The sequence below is a fragment of the Ambystoma mexicanum genome, chromosome 3q (genome assembly GCF_040938575.1).
Source record: "Ambystoma mexicanum isolate Mex_15411 chromosome 3q, UKY_AmexF1_1, whole genome shotgun sequence".
Lineage (NCBI taxonomy): Eukaryota > Metazoa > Chordata > Amphibia > Caudata > Ambystomatidae > Ambystoma > Ambystoma mexicanum.
Window position 1 is genome coordinate 1,023,677,713 of NC_090926.1, and position 23,437 is coordinate 1,023,701,149.

General features: G+C 47.2%; 1 protein-coding gene across 4 annotated transcripts in view; it reads right to left on the minus strand.

The window, feature by feature from the left end:
- CARD14 (caspase recruitment domain family member 14) overlaps nucleotides 1-23,437 on the minus strand; it is a 642,914-nt gene that overhangs the window by 122,536 nt on the left and 496,941 nt on the right. For all 4 annotated transcript variants that reach the window (XR_011305179.1, XM_069655192.1, XM_069655194.1 and 1 more), the window contains exons 13-17: nucleotides 13,826-14,006; nucleotides 13,067-13,193; nucleotides 11,265-11,502; nucleotides 9,753-9,816; nucleotides 5,619-5,730 (exon numbers count right to left, since the gene is read on the minus strand). Coding sequence is in view for 3 of the 4 variants with exons in the window: in XM_069655192.1 (XP_069511293.1) it covers nucleotides 5,619-5,730; nucleotides 9,753-9,816; nucleotides 11,265-11,502; nucleotides 13,067-13,193; nucleotides 13,826-14,006 (722 nt within the window). In the remaining variant the exon portion in view is untranslated. The remainder of the gene's footprint in view (nucleotides 1-5,618; nucleotides 5,731-9,752; nucleotides 9,817-11,264; nucleotides 11,503-13,066; nucleotides 13,194-13,825; nucleotides 14,007-23,437) is intronic.

Here is a 23,437-nt window from a genome sequence, read left to right on the forward strand (position 1 = left end):
GTCCGTTTTCCTCTGAGAAGAGGATTGCACTCTCACTGGCGTGCTGGCCCTGCCAACCCTGAGAATCCCCACCACAGTTTTCATGAACTCAGTGAATATTCGTGGAGCCGAATTTAGGCCAAACGGTAACACCCTCTACTGGGAATGGTGTCAATGGTGAAGCAAAATATTCGCCTTTGTGGTTGAAAAATGGTGATGTGTAGGTTGGCACCCAGAGGTTCAGGGAGCACATCCAATCTCCCTCGCATAGAGCCTCTTCAATATGGGCCGGCATCACCATCTTGAAATATTCTAGAGGGAGAAAGAGGTTGAGGGTCGACCCTTGGATCAGCCTGGTTCTTCTTGGGGTGAGGACAGCAAACACTCTGGAGTAGAAAGCAGGCCAGAACTGCCTCCACTGCCATGTCCTTGAGCAGTTGTGCAATCTCTCGTAGTAGTGCTGGGGAGCCAATCTAAATGAGGGGGGAGAACAGAGTAGTTGAGGGGGATATAGAAAGTTTCAAGCCCATTGACGCAATCGAAAGGATCCATGAGTTGCTGCATCAGAGATGTCAGTTGTCCCAAAACAGAGGGAGCCTGCCCCCCATTGGAGAGTTGTGGACCTGGATGTGGACGTCGCTTCTTCCCCGACTCTGAGGCTGAGGAAGAGGTGGGGGACTGACAAAACCCCTTTGTGACTGGACGTGGCTTCTCCCTCCTGGGATGACTGGGGGACCTGTCTGGTTGACGGGGTGTCCTGTCCTGAAATCCCCCGACTAGCCTGCTGTTCAGTTCTGTGCTATGACTGGGCAAAAGGCTTTGCAGCCGACTTAGGACTTTGCCGTCTAAGTGCAGGTCTTCTTTTTAGTGAGCTCTTCATTCATGGAAGAATGGAACAGTTCTGCCACCATGAATGGAAGGTCATTGATGCACTCTTGAATATCTGCTGCAAACTTGCTCACATGCATCCATACCATGCAGCGCATGGCCACCCCTATGCAAATGCACCTACTCGTCAATGTGTGCTATGGATGCCTCCAGCATGTTTTGCGCCACCATTTTTGTCTCTGTCAGGCCTGATTTAAACGTGGCTTGCTTGTCTTCAGGGAGGTTAGTGGAAAAGTCTTCTACCTCCCTCAACAGCTTTTGATTAGCGTTGGCGGGGATGGCATCAGCATTTGCTTGCCTTAGATGCCAACCCACGTTGAGGTAGAGCTTCTGGCAAAATCCTTCCAGTAGTTTGTCGTCCTTAGAGAGAAAGGCATTGGGGGACTTCGAGGATGTCGAGGATGCATGCTTGAAATAAAGTGATGCCCCCGCCACCACAGAGGAGTGCGGTTGCGGGGGAGTGTCTAGCAGAACAGAGTCTTCTTTCATTTGCCTGAAGCACCTCTTCTTGGCCTGCCAAGACTTGTTTGGCCAGAGCCACCACATCCTTTTGTAGTGGTATCCCAGATGTCCTTACTGTAGTCATGAACAGTACCTCCGCCTGTACCTCAGGTTTCTTGTTGGGTCTGTTCTGGCACAGGAACTCCCCAAAATTCTGCTAGTCCTTGCATTCTGTCGTAGAACGACTTGGCCGATGGGGAGGTGTCTTAACCGTCGTCCCCATCGTCATTATTGTCCCCATCTGCCCCTGAGGGTCCATGCCATGTCACCTTGCTGATCGCTACTACCTGAGATCTGCAGACCCCGACAGGTGTGGTGGCTGGGGAGTAGGGGGTGGAGGAGAGAGAGGAATTGCCCCAATGCTGGCAGGCTGCTGACCTGAGCCCTGGCATTGCAGGGTTTCTTGTAGGCCCCTATGCCGTTGTGGTGCAAATGGGTCTCCCTGGTGCTGAGGCGTGTATGAAAGAGGATGGCTTTGGGATGGGCATGGGTACTGAGGGCCCCAAACCTATCTGGAATACACCCCTGAAGGCCCAAGAGAGGGGGAGGATGGCACGTTGTCCATCTGCATGGTCCATTCCGATGGGGAAGAAGAGTATGAGGCCTTGTATTCAGGTCTTCTGGCCATTGGGGCATCCCCAATGCCAACCTCGGCATCTCCGGCCCCCCGTTGCCTGCCGCATGGCGGGCAGCCTTTTTGTTTGGTTGCTGTGGTACCTTGGAAATGCGTGGGAAAGCTGGGTTTGGCACAGTGTCCCTTGAGCCTATCATCAGTGAGGAAATCTGGCTAGAGCAGGCCTTGGAATAGGATGCAATCCCTCGACCTGCAGGGCGGGAGCCTAGCTCATGCTGCATTTAGGCACCCCCCTGGGCCAGTGCTAGGGCCCAAAGACCCCTCTCATACAATGGTGTGGTGGCAGAGCTTTTGCACCACTTGACCATTTTGCAAGCCCTTAATACTATCGCCCCTATCAAACTGCGTAAACAAAAACCACGGACCCACTTGAACTCTTGGTTCACTCCGCAACTACGTGACCTACGCAAAGAAAAAAGAAAAGCAGAGGCCTCATGGAAAAGTATCCCCTCCCTGGCCAACAAAAATAATCTTACGCTAGCCACCCTGGCCTATAAAGAAGCCATCCTTGCTGCCAAAAAGGAAGCTTATAACAAAAGAATCACCCAAGCCCGCTCTAACACTAAGGAACTGTTTAAGATACTTAAGGAACTGGAGTCCCCTATCGCTCCTCTCAATAAGTGTACCCCTGACACTGATTGGTGTACAAACATCCAAAATGCTTTACTAGACAAAATCACCACTCTCCAAACTAAAATCAAAGCAAAAAAAAACTACTTCTCAAGTTCAACGAGCACCACCCTGAATTATAAAATACAAGCACTCAATCACAACTTCAAACCATTCAGCTTCTCTCCCCTCTCCATCAAGGAAGTAGAAATCATTATATCTAAACTAAAACCTTCCAATTGCCAAGGTGATGCATGCCCCGCTGTCATCATTAAGGAAGCCGCACCCAAGCTCGCCCCATTTATTACCTCCTTCATAAATGCCTCCTTTGAATCAAGCACCGTACCTGACAACCTTAAGGATGCCTGGGTCATACCATTAATTAAAAAAGCCAATCTTGACCCCAGCAACCCTTCAAACTACAGGCCCATCACCACTGTGCCTTTCCTGCTTAAAATCCTTGACCGCGCAGCCTATCTCCAAATCCAGGAGTATCTCGAACGCAACAATCTACTAGGGCTGAGACAATCTGGTTTCCGTCCCAGGCATGGCACTGAGACAGCTTTACTGGACCTGAAAACCCAAATCGAGGACCTGAAAGACAAGGGCAAATTGGCACTCCTGCTCCTCCTTGATCTCTCAGCTGCCTTCGACCTGGTTGACCACCAAATTCTCTGTCATCATCTCAAAATCGCCGCCCACTTCTCGGAAGCAGCCACTTCTTGGATCAGTTCATTCCTTGCCAACAGAACCATGAGGGTCTTCTCTCCACTAGCAGCGGCTGACCCCTCCCACGTCCCCTGTGGAGTCCCACAAGGATCCTGTGTATCTCCCACCCTTTACAATGTGTTTACTAAACCACTCTTTGATATCCTTGATTATCTGGGTGTCTCCTACACTAATTATGCGGATGACACCCAGATACTCATCCCTATCACTGGTGATTTTGTAACCGATTCAAAATCTCTTAATACGGTCTACTCCGTCATCCAGGCCTGGATGGCCAATCATGGGCTCTGCCTTAACGACGAAAAAACAGAGTTAATCATCCTGGGCTCCCAAACTAAACTCGCGAAACTTGACGCCAACTACAATTCCTTCACTATTGACGGGATTGACATCAAAGTGGCCAATGTCACCAAAACTCTAGGAATCTACCTTGATTCTACCCTGTCCCTCACACGACAAACCAATGCAGTTGTCTCTGCATCGTCCTACACCTGCAAATTGATTACAGCCTGCAGGCCATTCCTGACTCCAGACAATTGTCTGACCCTCGCGAGAACCCTCATCTTATCCAAAATAGACTATTGCAATGCCCTATACCTTGGGACGAGCCAAAGAAATCTGGACAAACTACAGGTCACACAAAACAACGCCATTAGGGCAGCATTCAACATACCTAGACGGAATCATATAGCCACTATCAGACGCAACATCCAGTGGTCACCTATCTTGCACCACATATCACTCAAATCACTTGTGCTCACACACAAGGCACAGAACAATGCAGCTCCAGCCTACTTAATATCACGTTTCTCGCATCACACAGCCACCAGACCCTTGAGAGCTGCCCAGGCGCACACTTTGGACATCCCCAGCTTCAAATTACGCTCGGCAGGAGGGTCAAGTTTTCCGGTCCTTGCTGCCAAGCTCTGGAACTCACTCCCCAATGCACTAAGGAACATTCCGCTTTGCCACGTATTCAAAACCAAAGCTAAACTTTGGTTACGGGAACAAGACATCCTGTAAATTTGTAACTGCTCACAGCGCGTACCCTTCTACTGTAACCTTGGGTACTGCTACTTTGTTGTTATTATCTATGTCATTTTCACCCGTTATGTTATACTGTATCATTGTCATTTTCACCGTTCATGTTATACTGTATCACTACCTATGTAACTGTTAACCTCTTCTCCTGGAACCTGTAACTTCTCCTCTGCAACTTGTAACTGCCTACTAAACATGCGCCCGCAAGCCTCCGGGCAAGGTGCGCAATACAAATAAATAAATACAAATACAAATACAAATACAGACCCGGTAGAGCCCAAAGGCCCCTCAGCGTGGGTACCCATGGCAGAACCGACCTTGGGCCTAACACCAGTAGAAGAAGAGCTTGAGCAGCCCCTTACAAGAGAAGGGGCTCCCAGGAAGAAATCTCCTGCTGGGGTGGTCTGTTAAACACCAGACTTACCTTTTCCTGATGCTTGGCTTTCACCACAAAGTATTTCACTTGTTGCGGAGGCGACCGACCAAAAGTTTTTTTGCCACAGCGACAGCCTGCTCTTCAGGGTCTGAGACGCCCACGTGCTGCGCAAGCGTCCCACCGGTGGTTTCGTTCAAGGCACTTTAGGCAGAGCCCATGTGGATCAGAAGCCAAGGAGGCGCAGTCACACGAGTGGCATCGAGTAAACCCTCCTGCGACCGACATGCACCGGGGAGGTTAGGATCCAGAGGCTGGTAAGAGTAAGGGAGCGGCTGCGAAGAATAAATATGACTCTGCTGTCACTGAAAGAACTGTTCCTGGCTGTGTGGAAAAATGGACTGAGGTGAGGCGGCAAAGGGTGGGGCTCGTAGGCGTGTGCAAGCCTGCGGCCGCCTCTCCACGCACCACAATAAATTTAAAGGGAAAGCTCAAGTTTTTCACTGTTAGAGGTTCCGGTGCTGTCCCTGCACCAGGGACACCCATATCGGACTGAGGAAAGGGGACTGGATGTAGGAGTATACCAGAGAATGTCTTCTTCTGGCCCTGTTACTGTGCAATCTTGTGTGTGGCATTTCATGTTTTCTGGCCTAGCTGATGTACCAGTTTATCACTACCTGCCATTTCTTATATGTGGGCAGTCAGAACTAAACAGTAAGCATCAGAGAAGTATGGGGAGGTGGGTGAACAATACATGGATTGGAGGGCAACAGACAATGATGAAAGGTGCCATTTAATCATGAAGGCCCTCCTGCGCAAAGGAGCGATTAAAGACATGTATGTTGGTCATCACAAGTTTCATACCTTCTGTTTTGTTTGTATCGAAGGTGCTCCCATCTAACGAAGTCCAGAGTGGGTTAATCTTTGTTCTGGCAGTGCTGACAACCCGGATCAGTTTCTGCGTTTGCGTCACAAGCTGGAGAGTGAAGATGACCAGGCAGAGGGTCCAAGGAGGAGGCAGAGCAAGGCAGAGAGACACAGTTGGAATAAAGGAGGTTCAATAAATGATGAAACAATATAACAATTATTCTGTGATTTTTCTCTTGCAGTGAAGCCTTCTATCGACCAAATTAAGCTGCTACACACACCAATGTATACACACACATAATTACCCTCTCCCTGAAGTCAATAAATAAGACTAGTGACACTTCTTAGCAGAGGCACTGCCACGCATACAATGTACCAAGGTCCAGGTTAAATAAAATAATCCCTGAATATTATCCTTCACAAATTCATTCATTTTTACAGGCAAATCAAGGACCCTCAGAGTATGAGGAATGTAGATCAGCAGCAGGATTGAAAAGGATGTTTTCCAGGCAAGGAAAACCATGCAGCAAGGCCTAGGCTCTCTGCTTCATTACAGTGCTACAGCTATGAATTCAGGCTTATCTACCACAACTCAGTTCTTTTGGGTGTGGTCTGCACAGATAAGGGAAGACTCGGAACAGTCAGTTCCCTTGTGGCAGGTGCACATTCACCGTTTCCAAAAAGTGGAACGGTTTTGAGTGGACGTCTACAGATTTCAAGTTTGCCCTACAGCCAGTTTTTAAGCTTGCAAGTCAATGGTGTAGTTACTGACCTAGAGGAATCGGCTAAGGCCCTTTTGTCTAACTTGGACATCTCCATGTTCCAGGCACTTGAAGCACTGAATATTGAGCAGATTTTAAAAAAGAAATTGAGAGTGTGGGACAGAATCCAAAATTTTGACAAATCGCAAATAAGAAAAGATATAGGATTTATTCAACTCTGTGCTTTTCTTTAAAGGCGCTCTCTACGTATTTGACCAAATACTGAGACCAAGTCCTGAAAACCCTCATTCTACATTTGCGCCTTAATATCCTACCCACTTGGGAGTATCATGGAGCTTGGAGAGGCATCCATATGATACGAAACTTTGAAGGATCTGCCAATCTGAGGTTGAAACCGATCACCATATACTAAGTGTTATAGACTAAAACCGATGTATGCTAAGGGCTATGGGAATTTCGTCACAACCTTAGAGTGTATTGAGGCTGACCAATTTTGGAAAACTATTTACAGAGCTGAATCAATTGTTATTAGTGCGGCTGCACATTATATATGGAAGATTGCAAAAACTGTTTTAGAACTAGGAAATCAAAAGTTTACTTTTTCTTAAATGTGAAGTGATGTTTTAAATATGATTTTGCTAACTTTTATTACATGTGTGATTTTAAATGGTATTTATTGTACATGTAGTGCTTAAGGTTTGAAATTTAACCAAACACCCTTTAAATAAAGGGATAAAAAAGTAGGTCCAGATCAAATCTCTGTCTAGCAAATTCAGATCCTAACATCCTTTTTTATGTTTCTCAGACACATGCCAAACTGACCCATGGCGCTGATTCTGAATCCTGCAAAGAACTAACATTCCCCTTTTGTCAAAAATAGAAATTTTAGGCCAATGATTCTGAATCTGTCTTCAACCAAAGTACACAACCTGTGCAAAGCGGGATAGCAGTGGAAAAATGATCGTTCTAATTCAGATCATACTGCACTTTCATTCTTACATTCTTCTTTTGACTCTGCTCTACTCGTTGCAAAAAAACTGTATTTTTCTGAACTTACACTTTCTCTCTATTGTCACCCTCGTCGTCTCTATCCACTTCTTCACAATATCTTGTCTTCTAAACCTCCCGATCCATCTGCTTTTATGTCTTTCTTCATCCGATTTTGCCAACTATTTTACATCCAAAGTGGCAAATCTCTGCTCGGCTTTCACTTCCTCTGCTTCCTCTTCTCCCCCTGTCTACCCATACATTCTTTTTCTTTGTGCTTTCCTCTTGCTGACCCTGATACTTCTGCTCTTCTTGTCCATGCTCATCCTACTGCCTCCCCTTCTGACCCTCTTCCCTCTTCTCTCATCCCTCAGGTCTATCCTCATCTCCTTCCCTATCTTACTGTTCTTATTCATTCTTCTTATGCAAACTCTTGTTTTCGGGCTGCTTTTAAGCAAGCACTTATTCATCCTATTCGAAAAAAAACTATTCTCGACCCATCTATTCCTGCCAACTGTTGGCCTATTTTCTTCCTGCCATTCCTTTCTAAAATCCTTGAGCGGGTAACTCGCTATTTTAATCTTCACTCTCTTTTTTCACCTCTTCAATCTGGATTTCGTCCTTCTCGCTCTACAAAGAATGCTCTCTTACATGGCTCTAACTCTGGTCTGTCAGCTCGTCATTCTTAGTTTTCTACTATTCTTAGCCTTCTTGATCTTTCTGCGGCATTCGATACTGTGGATCACGCTCTTTTATCTTCTATTTCTACTCTGGGTATTTCTGGTCTTCTCCTATATTTCCCAATGGGCCTACTCTGTAACCTGGATCGGTCATTCCTCTCCTTCTTTTCATCTTTTATATGGCGTCCCTCAAGGCTCTGTATTTGTTCCTCTTCTCTTCCCTCTTTAAACTTCTCTTTCTGTACTTATTTCTTCATTAAATCTTTCATTTCATCTATACGCAGATGATACTCAGGTCTTTTTCTTCTTTTGACTCTGTTTGGCAGTCCACTGTTTCAAACTACCTTTCTGCTATTCTGAATTAAATGTCTCATGTTCTCCACCTCAACCCCTTGAAGATTGAGATTATGTTCTTTCCAGCCTCAACTATTCCTCCTGCACACTCTCCTATGTCTCTTTCTTTTCCCTTTTCTTCTTTGCCTTTTTCTCATCTGCGCGATATCTTTGATCCTTCACTTTCTTTTTCACTCCACATTTCTTCTATTGCTCGTTCTTGCCGTTTTGCACTCTTCAACGTTCATCAGGCTTGCCCCTACCTTTCTTTTCATACTACAAAAACGTCTTCTCTTTTCTTTGATCTTTTCTAGTATCGATTATTGTTCATCTCTTCTGCTTGGTCTTCCTGCCTCACATCTTCTCCCCCTTCGCTTTGCTTACAATTCTTCAATTCGTCTTCTTTTCTCTCTACCCTCTGGCTCTTCTATCACATCTTCTTTACTTTCTATTTCAATGCTTCCTTTTGAATCACGTCTCCTTTACCATTTTCTTTCAATTATCTTTAAATGCACTCATGGTTTAGCCCCTTCTTATCTTTCCTCACTAGTCTTGTTCTATGTTCACTCTTGCTCTCTTTGAGCTCAGAATTTATTTCTTCATACTGTTCCTAAATATCCTTGTGCCTCTTCTTGGTTTCGTTCCTTTGTTCTTCTAGCTCCCAAGCATTGTACCACTTTTCCTCTGTCTCTTTCTCTCTGCTTTGCAACATCTCTTTGTATCTTCCAATGTAATTTGAAAGCTCATCTTTTATCTTCTCTTTCCATTTAATTCTGTTTGCTTCTTCCCCTCTGCTGTTTTCGCTCATCTTGCACTATCATGTTATTGTACAACTTTTTAAAATAAATTTTGTACAGCGCTTTTGGTGAAAAGCACTTTATAAATGTAATAAAATAAAAATAAATAAATAAAATGTTATAGGCATGGTGCTGAGGGTTTCTGTGAGGATACAAATAAGGGTGCATTGCTCGCCTCTCATGAAGCACAAGATATGGTTAATACCCTTTCATTGAAGGAAAGATTTTGACCTCTCTACAGGGGAGGTTCGTTATCAGTGCAAGAAATACGATGTAACCGCCACATCGCTCAATAGCTCCCTGGGAAGCTCTCTAGAGTTAGCTTCGGAAAAACAGAATTGTGAAAGATCCTGATTCTTTTTAACTTTTTGTTTTGATTTTCTAATAATTAGTTGTGTCGTTCCTCTGGCTGACTCAGAATTCTAACTACTTTAGTTGAGCAAGTGATCACGGTCCCTGCCAGGCCCCGGGGGCATATTACTAGCTTCTGAATCAGTTACCCTGGCTGGAAAACATCTGTTATGGGTAATTGTCTTTTTCTGGTAGTGTCAAATAGAGTGACACACATATATGCCTCCAGAGCTCTCCAGTTAACACATAGCTTAGCATTACCTTTCGCGACGTTGCCATCTGCAAAGACATGTCCTGAATTGTCGTGATCAACAGCTGCTGAGCCCTAGTGCAAAACAGTAAACAGGTGTGGAACTGAGCAGGTCTACATTACACAAAATGCATTGTACATAGAATGTACCAACTACACAGATGCAACGAAATTAGACTGAATGTGTTCAGAACATACAGTGATAGCACATACACCATGAACTAGAAACCTTTACAAACTCAGATAACCTACAGACTACATGTGTACAGAGAGAGCAGGGAATATATGTACCCACAAAGCTTACAGAGTAAATGTACACAATACACCAATTGCATGCGTACAGCAAGCCTGTGTACTCTATAGATGTGCAGAGTCCGTAGATAACATGTGTCCATAATGCCTGTAAAATAAACATGTATGCCATGTGTACAGAGAACCTACAGACTATAAAAGTACAGAAAGCATACCAACTAAATGTGTAAAAAGAGTGTGCAAAGAACAAGTACATAGGGAGCTTACAGACTAGAAGTACAAAGAGAGTGTAGACAATGGGTGCACAAAGAACATACAGGAACCAGCTATGCAGAGAATATACAGATTACAGAGAGTAGACAAGCACACATGCTGAGATGGTATCAACTACAAGTGTACAATGAGCATACAGACTAGACATGGGCAAAGAATGTAACAACTACACGTATACACAACATACACCGGACACATATATGCAGATTGTGGAACGTACATATGCATACAAATAACAAGGACTGCACTGGTATAGCGAGGATACAGACTAAGCATTTACTGCTAGCATGTTGTGTAGGTAGCATGCAAGAGCCCCCTGGGTGATAGCTGAGGTGGCTGCTATTGCTTCCCAAGGGGCATGTCCTCATCATAGTGGTTCCAAATCATGCAAGTACATGTAGACTCTATGGGTAGATGCGCCTGCAGAGGCAACTGGTTGATAAATGCCAACAGAGTTCTCAAAGGATGGATTCCACAGGGCCCTTCCATTAGTGTATGTCTATAGGAGTATTCTTTTGTGAAATGCTGATGAACAGCAGAGGCTAACATGTCCCTCTGGACTTTGAATTCCCAAAGTTGGGCACTCAGACTGCAGTCCTCCCATGGGTGGGTCCTGCGGAAGGCTTTTATTGGGAAAAATATTTCTTGGCATTTGGTTGTTTGGACATTTCATTCATTTTATTGAATATATAGAGCGCCTTTCGCCAAAGGCGCTGTACAATAAAAAATCTCCAAAAAACAGTACAATTCATCATGATAAAAATTGAGCATAGGTACAAGTTACACCAGAAGAGAGAGAAGACATACAAATAACACCCACTGATGGATCACCACAGAGTCCTTCCACTAGCGAATAGATGAGGCCATCCATCTGCAGATAAACACCTCCTATCTGTGGATGCCAACCTAAGCCTCCCCCTGTTGACTGCCAGTACATGCATCCCACTAGTGGACGCCAATCAAGATGTTTTCCAAACTACAGCCTGCTGTGAACTTACTGGTAGTAATTTGGAATGGTGCCACTTTCCAACAGGTCTTTCATGTTGTAGGGGTTCACCCGGTGGGCCTTCCACTGGTGCTGGCCCTGGTACATGGTGTCTGTGATGTGCAAGATCTCCCCACATTGCACAGGCAGCTGGCCGCTGTCCTTATCCATGGCCAGGTTCACTCGAATGTAGAAGGAGTCGCCTGAAGTGACACAGCCCTTCTCCAGGTCCTTCACCAGCTTTGTATAGCCTACGGAAGAGACAGTACATGCGATATGCAATAGTCAGATCCCTCTATCACTCTGAATCCATCTATCTCTCTATCTACGTATCTATCCCTCTATCAATGTATCTCCTTCACTATAACACCCCATGTCCTTCGGTCTGTCAGACTTCTTTGCATCTATCTATTCCTTTCTTTCACTGTGCTTGTTAATGTGGTATATGCGCAGTGCCAGGGGAGTGGCTAGGTCTGGAAAAGACCCGGGGCTAAGCTGATGTCAGAACTGTTGGGACTGGGGGCTAGCTAGTCTTTTGGCTGTAGCTCCTGAGATTCTATCCGGGGCTACAACCAAAAGATCAGGGGATATAGCTCCCTTAGCCCCCCCCCAGCAACGCCCCTGCGCACTGCCCCTCGTGTGTGTGTGTGTCTTTTTGTGCTTGTATTGAAAATAAAGGTTGAGTCTATCTTAGTCACTGGAGTACACGTCTATGGAAACGTGGCTCTAGGCATGCAGCCAGATACTTCCCAAATAGAGCCATGCCAAATGGGTAGAACCCCAGCCAACTCAAAGGGCACACTTCAATGGGTAGACATGGGTACTGCACCCAGTTTCAGCTGCTCGTCCTCTGCAGCTAAACCACCTGTACGTGTCTCAACTTGCGGCCTGCATTGCTGTAATGGTACCCACACCCAAAGCGCACACACTGCCATGGGCAACACACCCATAATACTAGTTTCTACACCATTACCATTTGCACCTTCATCCTTAAGAGCCTACTGTGGGTGACCATACTCAACCCTCGCCAGAGGTGATGGTCTAGGAACTCACAAGTCTATGGCCTTCAGCCCTGGCCCAAGGTCAGCCACATCTTGGCACTGTGAAGCCGCTGAATACGCCAGCCATGTCAGATTGCCCAATCATAATCCATGTAACACAATGCTGCCTTCTCTCAAATGCCAACCTACACGGGGTGGGACATTCCCTGGCTGCCATGTTACTGTGGTAAAATGCCCACTGAATATGCCAGCCTTCAGGCGATCCTCTCACCCCAGGCTCAATACTCCCACTCTTGGAAGTCTACTGTAGCCCTTTAAGTAAAAACAGCTCTAGTCAACACGTTGTACTGAAGTTCTGTTAACAATACCAATGGCGTCATTTTGGGCTGACCAAGCATGGCCATTTTACATAAGGCCCAGCAAAATAATTATATTTACCAAAGCACACGGCAGCCATTTTTGGACAACGATCAGACTGGCCAGGTTTCCATCTTCCCCAGTGCTTCTATCTTTTTTCACCTTCTTGGCATAGCTCTTTGTTTCTTCTCTTCCCTTTCTCCCTTCACTTTTCTCCTTCAGTACCTGTCTCTTCCTCCCAGTTATGCTTCAGCTCCTCCCACTCATCTCTTCCTACCCACCTGTCTTCCTCCAGTGTCTTTTCTCCCCCTTCCAGCTTTTTCATTTAACCTCTTTACACCTGTTCGCTAATTATTTCACTGTTAGATTGGCCTGAAAGTCATTTGTACAATGGTATGGTTACAGGAGGAAGTTGCACCCATGGACCCTCCGGTGAGGCGTGGTCCTAAATTCTTACGGTCAATATTGTAGCGGATGGATATGCAGCAGAACCCTTTCATCATACGCAGGATCCACATCGCCTCCTCCAGAGTCACGTCCTCCATTAGGAACTTGTGAGCTGGATCCATAACATTGCAGTCAGCCTATGCAAATCAGAAACAAGCAGCCTATGAGTCTAGGGAGGGCTATGCAGTCAAACACACTGTCTTTGCCCATGGAGATGCAGTTAAAGCCACAATGTGTGGGGCATAGATGAAAGTAAACACTTATGCTCTGGTTCAGGGTTTCAAGAATCCAAAGATTCCGGACAGTCATGTTGACTTGAGAAAGATGCAGTAGCAAAGATGACTATGGGGCTCAGTAATAGACCAGCTGTTGTAGGTCTGTAGTGAGGCGTCAGATTACAGGTGTATTGCTGACAGGTCGTGATGTTGCATAATGATGTGAGGTCCATTATCAGAGTGCTGCAATGTTTATAATGGCGTGGGAGCTAATGTTGGTCAGGATTGGGGTGTAGTAGCTTAATGTTGTGCAGGCCCTTGCAACAGATCAGCAGGTGATGTTGTGGGTCATGAGTGAGCTGCATCTACATAGATGTGTGTGGGTCTGAGTACTTGTACATCAGGGGTACTGAAGGGAAGATTGTTGCGAGTTTGTTTAGTTGCGGCACTCAGTATAACAGAAAGAACTCCAAGCCATGATTGAAGTGCAGTGGCAGAGCCGCGCCTGGGCCTTTGCATACCCCTGGAGCAAGTGAGATATGGAGAGCACTCACTGCCATGATCTGGCTCCCTGGAACTAGTGACATCTCATCGGCGGCAGAGCCAGGCTTGACGTTGTGAATGAAGATGCCAGTCTCGTTGCCTCCAATGATGTTGAGCTGCTCCAGCAGGGCATCCCCCTGGAAGGCGATGATGGTGTCCCTGCTGTGAATGCGCCTGGCATGTCGTCGAGGACTAAAATGCAAAAAATACAGCACTATTATTACAAATATAAAACCTTCACTTACCTCATTACGGTAATGTATTTATTTATTGTTTTAGTTAAAAACTTTACACACATTTTATATTAATAGAAGACACAATATGTAGTATAAATATGAATGAAACCATAATCACAACATAAAATCGATATCAATACATACAGTCATACATATATGGGATAAATTACTCACCGTAATCGTTTTTCTGATGCTTGTATCTGCTTAGATTCACATGCTATGCACATGCCAACATCTAGTGGTAGCTGCAGTGTATTACATTTTTTGTTTTCGAAACTCGAAAGGGAACGTCGACAGGGCGTGCAGGTAATACTATCCCTAGTGCGATGCCCACTGTACCCATTGTCCTTCACACGTCGCGGTCCCTCAGATTGTTTTTTTTATATCTCATTAACTCAATAGAATAAAATAAATACAATTAGTGCGTTGTATTTTCACTCCTACCACAGCAAGAACAGGACAGGCAAGTTGTTCAATCGTAGGAGTAAGATGAATTATCTTAGATTTTTGGATGGGCATAAAGTGTAAATAGGATTGCATGCCTAAGAACTGATATAGCACATAGGGTACACATCCATAACTATTAGGAGTGGCAAGATGAACAAAATGTTTCCCCCAGTCCCATCAGTCAATTTTCTTGCCCACTTCTTTCTTTAGGACCATCAATACGGAATCCCAATGTGGTTGCCACTTAACCTCTAGTTCAAACTTGGGTGTCCTCCCCATCCCAGGACTCCTCTGCCCAATTAGGTGCAGGAAATGTGTCTCTAGGCCCAATTTGCTCAGAAGGCAAAGGTAACATCGCCTCTTCCATACCATAGAGGTTAATGAGAGAAACCCCAATTCCAGCCGAATTATCTCCATGGGAATGCCGCTAGGCAGCCTCAGGGTCTGGCGCCAGAATTTCCCTTCGATTATTGTAGCCATTTTTTATCCATGCTAACGTGCTTTTGAGTCCATAAAGTATTGCAAAGACAAAGCTCTGTCCATAGAGTCTTCTGGCACCCTCCAAGGTGAAATTACTGGTCCTTTTCACAAAGCTATGTATTGCAGCTGTCAGTTGCGCCGCCTTAATAATGCGTGCTTCTCTACAGGTCAGATAGCCCGTATTTCCATGGAATTCTACACCTAGATATTTATAGTCGTTAACATAGTCGAAACTTTCTCCATTAATTAGAAGCTGTGGTCGAGGGGGGTGTTTGGTAGTGAACAGCATCACTTTAGTTTTTATCACGTTTAGCTCTGCGTAGGACCATAGGGAGTTTGCAATGCGGGCAAGTCCTAAGAAAGTGTGGTCCAACAAAACCAGGTCATCAGCATAAGTGAGGACCTGGCAGTGTGCACCCCCTAACCTGGGAGGGCAACTAAGTTTCTTAATCAAGTCCCTCTGCAAGTCCGCCATATAGAGGTTAAAGAAGAACAGAGCCAGGGTACACCCCTGTTTTACCCCTCTATTAATTGCAGTGGGGGCAGTTAAGGTTCCCTCTCTGTCCATCCTCAGCCTTACTGTATTATCTGTATACAGTAATTCCGAAAAATAGAGCAGATCGCCCGGGCATCCCAACGCTTCTCAGCGTCTTCTCAGAGTCTCGCCCTGTCAACAGTATCGTAGGTGGAGCTAAAGTCCACAAATAGACAATAAAGGTTTGGGGTTCCTGTCCTTCTTGTGCTCTCTGTAAGATGATCCATGAGCCTGAGGCAGTGAGGCGGTGAGTAACCAGATCTAAGGCCACTTTGGAACCGGTCTAATATTTCTTCCCTATCCACCCATTGCTGGAGTTGCTTCAATAGAAGGGTAGAAAAAAGTTTCCTGTACTGTCCTGCATGGATAACATGCGATAATTGCTTGGGCAAAGTGGAGTGCCTCTCTTATATACAGGGATCAATATGGCCCTGCGCCAAGATATGGGTATTTTACCTTCCTGTATGATTTTATTAAATAGCATTTGCATTAGGGTTCAGGGTCCTCCTTGATCTTTCCCCCCTTGCCGTACCCAGGAGAGCCCATCAGTCACCAGAGTTACCTGGTTTTAAAGCATCTGACATAGCTTGGCATTGTGAAAGCTGTTGCTAAGAGTGCCAGCCCTTCACCCAATTCCTATATTTATTCTTAATGGATCTGATTAACTTTGGAATTTCTTTCTGAGTTGTAGCCTCCTTTTTTACCTCCTGTACCTCTCGCCTCATGAGGCGCTTCCTATCCCTTATTGCCCTATCAAAGGAGTTGGATTTACCTTCGACAATCATGTTTATCTCCACTTTACAGGAGCCGTATTGCAATGCAAAGGAAGCAAACCAGCTCTCAAACTCGTGCATTTCCATTTCATAATAAGGCCTCCAGTTAGTCATATTGAGGTTTCTCACCACAATACTCGCTCTCTTAACGTTTGCGGCCGACCAGCAAATGCGATTGCCCTTATCGCTCACTTCCAACCCCTCCATGATGGTAGGCCTTACCGAAGGCTCTGGCCAATTTTAATACCACAGTTGTATGGTTGCTCCAAACGTTCCCTATAATTAGGCAACAGCCACAATCTTATCCTGCAAGGGCAGCTAATGCTGGTGGCACAGTGGATGCTGGCCCTGCCAGGTTTCCCAGACATTTCGGCTGCTGTTATGCAGATTCTTAAAGGCTTATTTGCTGGATGTAACCCGTTTGAGTATGCAGCAGCATTGGCACAGGGGTTTGGTTGGTGTGTAAATGGGTGGTGTTGGTGTGTGGATGGAAACTATGAATCTATTTCAGCACTTCCAGTAGAGGTAGTAAAGATTTTGATGTACCTTTTTTGAAAATGATAAAGCTTACGGAACAGGTTTTTTTTTTGTCAAAGGTGAACTGATATGACATGCATTACTTACCGTAATAGCATTTCTGATGATTGTATCTGCTTAGATTCACATGCTGTGCATATGGTCCGACATCCAGTGGTAACCGCGGAGTATTGCATCTTGTCTTTCACATGTCTAACACTATCCCTATCGTGACATGTGTAGTACCCAAAATCCCTCACGCGCCGACGTCCCTCCGATTGTATTTTTTCTGCCATGAGGGAGCCCAAGGCTATAGTGAGTGAGTACGTAAAGAGAGAAAGTAGTAAGACATCTATGTTCCTTTCACCCAGAGCGGGGAGGCAGGGAGGGCGCATGTGAATCTAAGCAGATGCAATCATCAGAAATGCTATTACGGTAAGTAATGCTTGTCTTCTGATGCTTGTTAATCTGCTTAGAATCACATGCTGTGAATAGACTAGCGAGCAGTACCCGGAGTTGGAGGTGAGTTGTGAGAAGGAACATTAGAGAAAAGATGTCTTAGTACTGCTTGTCCCACCTGAGATTCAGACCTAGAATGAGTGTCTAGGCAATAGTGTTTTGTAAAGGTGTGTACAGAACTCCAGGTTGCCGCTTTGCAAATGGACTCAAGAGGAACATTTGCAATGAATGCTATGAATGCCCCAGTGCCTCGAGTAGAGTGTGCTCTAAGCTTGAAGCGCAGTTCTCTCTTAGCAAGAGTGTAACATAGTGTGATGCATTTAACAATCCACCTTGAGATAGCTGATTTAGAGACAGGGTCCCCTTCTCTACCAGCTGCCACTGAACCGAAGAATTGTTTAGTCTTCCTTAGTGGTTTAGTTCTTTCCAGGTAAAAAATGACTGCCCTGCGCACGTCTAGTGTGTGAAGGCTTCTTTCGGGCATGTTAGTAGGGTTCTGGAAGAAAGTGGGTAGTTCGATTGACTGGTTCACATGGAACTTCGAGATGAAATGAGGCGCAAACCTGGGGTGTGTGCGCAGAACTACCTTATCTTTGTGGACTGTGACAAAGGGGTCTAAAACAGAAAGAGCCTATAGTTCGCTAACCCAGGGGGCGTGGCCTGATGTCCACGGTGTGAGGACGCGGTTCCCGTGAGCTCCGGCCGAGCCGCGCAGTCCGATCCTGTTCTGGGTACCGAAAACCCAACAAATCAGACCATCCTTCGGTGCAGCTGTACATCAGGCGATTAGCTGCACCCTACGACTTGTTCCGACAGAAATCGGAGGTCGGGGAGCTTCTCCGACGCTTCGCCCCGACCTCCCCCGGCCCCCTGAGAGAGGTGCACGGGATCTGACCGAGGCGCGGGATCGCTTCCCGTTTCGAGCGTCGCGGCTCCTCTGCGGCGCCTAGCCTTTGGTGCAGCCGTAAATCAGGCGATTGGCTGCACCCGACTTCTTGCCCTGACAAAAAACGGAGAGCCGGGACCCGCTGAGACGCTCCGGTCGGGCTCCCCCTCTCTCCCATAAGAGACTTCCAAGATGGCGGCCATGATGACTTGAAGATCTCGGAGCGACCCCGGAGCGGGACAGGGAGCGCACACCCTGCGGGGACCAGATCCCAGCCCTCCAAGCGCCTCTATCACTGCCCCTACCGTCCCGGGGCGAGGACCACTACAAGACCCCGCCGATCCACCGACACACCGCCAACGAAGCCGAAGCGCGACTGTGGAGGGGGTCGCCGAGTCGAAGCTACCGGACCTTCACCACCTGCTGCATTCCTGACTCGGACCGCCTATTCTCCGGGGAGCGGACCCCCCCACCAACGCAGACCTACACTCCTCGAACTGGTTCCAGACCCACCCAAACTACGTTCACAGGTGAGGCCTTCCCGGCGTTCCGGGCCCGGCGACTCTCTCACGGGGTTGCGGGACCTTGCCTGCCCACCCCAGGCGGCTCCCACCGAACCCCCGACTCCTGCACTCTCCCTAGCTAACCCCATTGGGCAACGCTATCTCCCGGTAGGACCCGGACCTCTTTTGTCCTCTCCTGTCCCACTGAAGGCGAGGCGCCCACACCCGCGGCGCGCCCGGATCTCGACCCACACGGGGTCCATTCTCCCCGAACCTCTATGTCCCACCGAAATTAAACCAGGCAGAGAGGCCGCCTGCCCCGACGGGAATCCCCTTGCGCCCCCAACCAGAACTGTAACAGCCCATCATGGCGGCAACAAGAAACAAAACCAAGAATGCCACCCTAGATCCTTTTGTCACGGCGAAATCTCACCCCATCGCCCAGACCTCAACAGATAACTCAGCAACACGAGACAACCCGGACACCAAGCATGACCAGCTGCTAGGGGCGATTGAGGCCCTAAAATCATTCATAGACACAAAGATAGGGGAAGTAAAAGCTGACATTCAGCTGATAAGGCAAGATGCTCGCAACCTAGCTGAACGTGTCACCGCTGTGGAGTCCCATCAAGAGGATATGGCGACTGAATCGGCAGCCATGAAATCAGAACTGGCAGAGCTTAAACGTAAAGTGACCCTGCTGGAGGCGAGGTCCGAGGAAGCGGAGGGTCGCGCTAGACGCAGCAACATTAGGATACTGGGCATACCGGAGGGGACAGAGACTGCTGACCCGACGACCTTCGTGGAATCCTTAATCCAACAAGAGATCGGAGCGGAGAACCTCTCGCAGGGCTTCTCCATAGAGAGAGCACACAGATCGCTCCAGAAGAAACCACCCCCAGGCTCCTACCCTCGCCCCATCATAGCGAAGGTCCTCAATTTCCGAGACCGGGAGGTGATCCTGAAGTTTTCAAGGGAGGGAGGAGAGATAACACGAGGCAACTCGAGAATCACGATATACCCTGATTATACCCAGGCGGTCCAGAGAGCGAGGAACTCCTTTGTCCCGGTTAAGGCCAGGCTGAGGAAACTAGACCTAAAATATATGCTCCTATATCCCTCCAGGTTGAAGGTAATCTACAAAGGAAAATCAATATTTCTCGAGACTCCAGCTGCGGCTAACATGTGGATGGAGCACAATAACCTGGCTGATATCCCTATGGAATCCCCACACGGGAAACTTAACGAAGGTACCTAAAGATGAGGGCTGAACGCCCCGACACAGATGCTTGTACCCTTCTACAGCAGCCTGAGAGGGCAGGGAACTCTAATCACAAGAAGCAAAACTACTATCTGAGCTGCTAAAAGACTGCGGGGCTCGCCCGTTCTCCCACGCATGGACGAAGACCTCGACCCCACGAAAAACCAGTGCAGGCCAGTTGCCAGCACACACCTACCCGCGCCAGACACCCGGATTGGGACAGGCAGCGCGGGAGCACCTGAGCACTCCACCGTTGTGTCAGTCGCTGGGTGCACAAGTTTTAATTGTTTCACACATGTTATCATCGTTCTGACTGTCCTTACTCCGAGAACATCCGCCCAAATGGAACCGAACCCAAACCTCACCACAGGAGCTAATCACTCCACTCATTCTGGACAGATCATGGCTCACAATAACAAGATGAAAAATCCCGAAGTGGTCGTGAACCCCTCCTCAATAAATAACACAACCAAGCAATGGCACCAAAACTTAGAGTAATCACATGGAACGTCAGGGGGCTGGGGTCCTACCTTAGGAGAAATCGAATACACTCCTATCTAAAGAGGAAGAAAGTATCAATCGCACTCCTACAAGAAACACACCTCTCGGCCGACTCTGCAAATAAGCTACCAAACTACTGGGGGGGCCAAGGCTACGGATCATCATACTCGAAGTATGCAAGAGGTGTGTATACGTGGGTGAGCCCAGACACACCATTTCAACAGCTGGGGATGGAGCAGGATACCGAAGGCAGGTACTTGCTGCTATGGGGCATGCTGGAGGGCACCCGTATATGCATAGTAAACTCGTACTTCCCCCAGCATGGTATACCCTCTTTCCTCAAGGAGATGTGCGCTAAACTCGTGCTCCACAGAGACCATAGCCTCCTGTGGGGAGGCGACTTCAACTGGGTGATTAATGTGGAATTGGATAGATCCACCACACCACGCCAAAACAATAATCTCCCTGCGCTGGCCCTCCACAGAACAATTGAAGACCTGCACATGGTGGATACCTGGCGAGACCTTCACCCCACAGATAGATCATATTCATTCTACTCCGCCCCCCATAATCTGCACACCAGGATAGACTACCTCTTCATAAACGACGAACTGACCCCTCAGGTCGAGTCCGCAGAGTACCTGGGCAGATCAATCTCAGATCACTCCCCACTATTAGTGCAATTCAGCCTGCGACCCCCCCTACCTCCTATCCCAACGTGGCGTATGCCAGTGGAGACACTATCTGACCCTGCATTTAAGGACCACCTGACTGAGAAACTAGAGGAGTATATAGAGATCAATAAGGGATCAGTAGTAAAATGGAGTACTCTCTGGGAGGCAATGAAGGTGGTGACGAGGGGAGAGGTGATTGCTGAGGCGGGAGGAATCAGGAAACAATTGAGGAGGGAACTGGAGGCCAAGGAGGAAAAGATCAAGCACCTCGAAAGCAACTGCCCCCCACAATTGAGACAGAGAGCAAGTTGAGAGAAATTAGGGAGGAATGCAGAACAGCATGGGAAAGGCTCTCGAAGTTTGACTTCTCTACCCGCACCATGAAAGCCCATAAAGAGGCGGATAAACCAGGCAGGATACTAGCCTGGTTGTGCCGGAAGGAACATCCGAAGCAGGCCCTTACAGAGATCAGAGACAGTAACGGCACAAGCCACAAAACACAACAAGCAATAAACAAGGCCTTCACTGACTTCTATGCGGAATTATATGCTCACAGCGACCTTATACCCGAGTCAGACATAAGAGACACCCTCGAAGAAGTAGACCTACCTAAACTGGCCCCCGAGCAAAGAAATATGCTAGGAGAGGTCATTACGATCGAAGACATCACTGACGCGATAAGGTCCCTCTCCACAAGCAAGACCCCTGGGACCGATGGCCTTACCCCCGAGTTCTACAAGACATACGAAAAGATTCTCTCTCCCATACTACACGAAGTCTACGCGGAGGCATTCGAGACAGGCACGCTGCCAGGCACCATGAGAGAGACCCTCATAGTACCGATGCTCAAGCCAGGAAAACCACCCGAAAAATGTGACTCATATCGCCCACTTGCGCTCCTAAATTATGATAGCAAAATTCTCACGACCATTCTCGCTAAAAGGCTCTCAAAGGTTATAGGCTCCCTGGTACATGAGGACCAGTGTGGTTTTGTCCCTGGACGCAACACTACAGTCAATTTGAGAAGGCTCCAGCACATAATGGAACAGACAGAGGAATACAAAGAAGACCTGGCAGTCCTCTCGCTCGATGCCATCAAGGCCTTCGACTCGATCTACTGGGAGTGGCTAACCGAAACCCTGAGGGAGTTTGGACTAGGTGAATACTTCATCCGATGGGTCAAGGTCCTTTACAGTAACCCAGTGGCAAGAGTCAAGACAGGGGGCTTGGTGTCGGGAGCCTGGGCTATTCAGAGGGGAACCAGACAAGGATGCCCGCTCTCGCCAATGCTATATATACTAGGCCTTGAACCAGTAGCAATTTATTTCAGGAAACAGCTGTTCGACGCGGGCATAAGTATTGGCGGTACGGACAAAATCATTTCCTTGTACGCAGACGATGTTCTTCTTTACCTTCGAGGCCCCCAGATAAATGCCCCGATAGCCCTAGACATCTTAGATAATTTTTCGAGATACTCAGGCATAAAGTTCAGTCGACAGAAATCATCCGCCTTCCCTTTGGCTGGCCTTAGGAGGAAGAGTACAGAGGAGCTACCTGAGATTGGGATTCAGTGGCAATCTGAGTCCTTCCGCTACCTAGGCATCACCATAAAGCATACACCAATCTCCACTCACGAATGCAACACTGAAGCAGCATTATCGGGGGTACGGAACTCCATCAAATTCTGGACAAAACTACCACTATCAATGATGGGCAGAGCTGCAATATCTAAAATGATAATTCTACCTAGATTCCTTTATTACTTCACCAACATAATATACTACATTCCTCCATCCTTCTTCAGGAAGCTAGAATCCCTGATCCGAGACTTTCTTTGGGGACGAACCAGGCACAGGATTACTCTGAACATCCTCACACTTCACTACTCCGCTGGAGGAATCCAACTACCCGATTTCCAGGGATATTATCTGGCGGCACAACTAACACATGTCGCCAAATGGCTGAGCGATGAGCCCACGGCTGAGACGAACCTTCTCTGCCAGCTGACCTCACCCCTGCATCCTAAAGAGCTAATATGGAACAACAAAATAGGGCCCCCAGACCCGCCCATAATTGTGCAGGTGGGTCGACAGGTGTGGAAAAGGACTAGATCTATGCTGGGCTTGAAGCACCCATACTCACCCGAGATTCCCATTCTTGCTGACGTATGTGGAGCCCCCGATGACCTATCAATAATGAGAAGATGGGAGTACTGTGGTGTCTACACGTGGGGGGACATGTTTGACGAAGGGCAATTCAGAGACTTTGAATCACTACAAGGAAACGAGGGGCTCGCCCCGTGCCACTACCTATGGTACCAAAAGGTTAAATCTATTGCCAAGAAGAAATGGA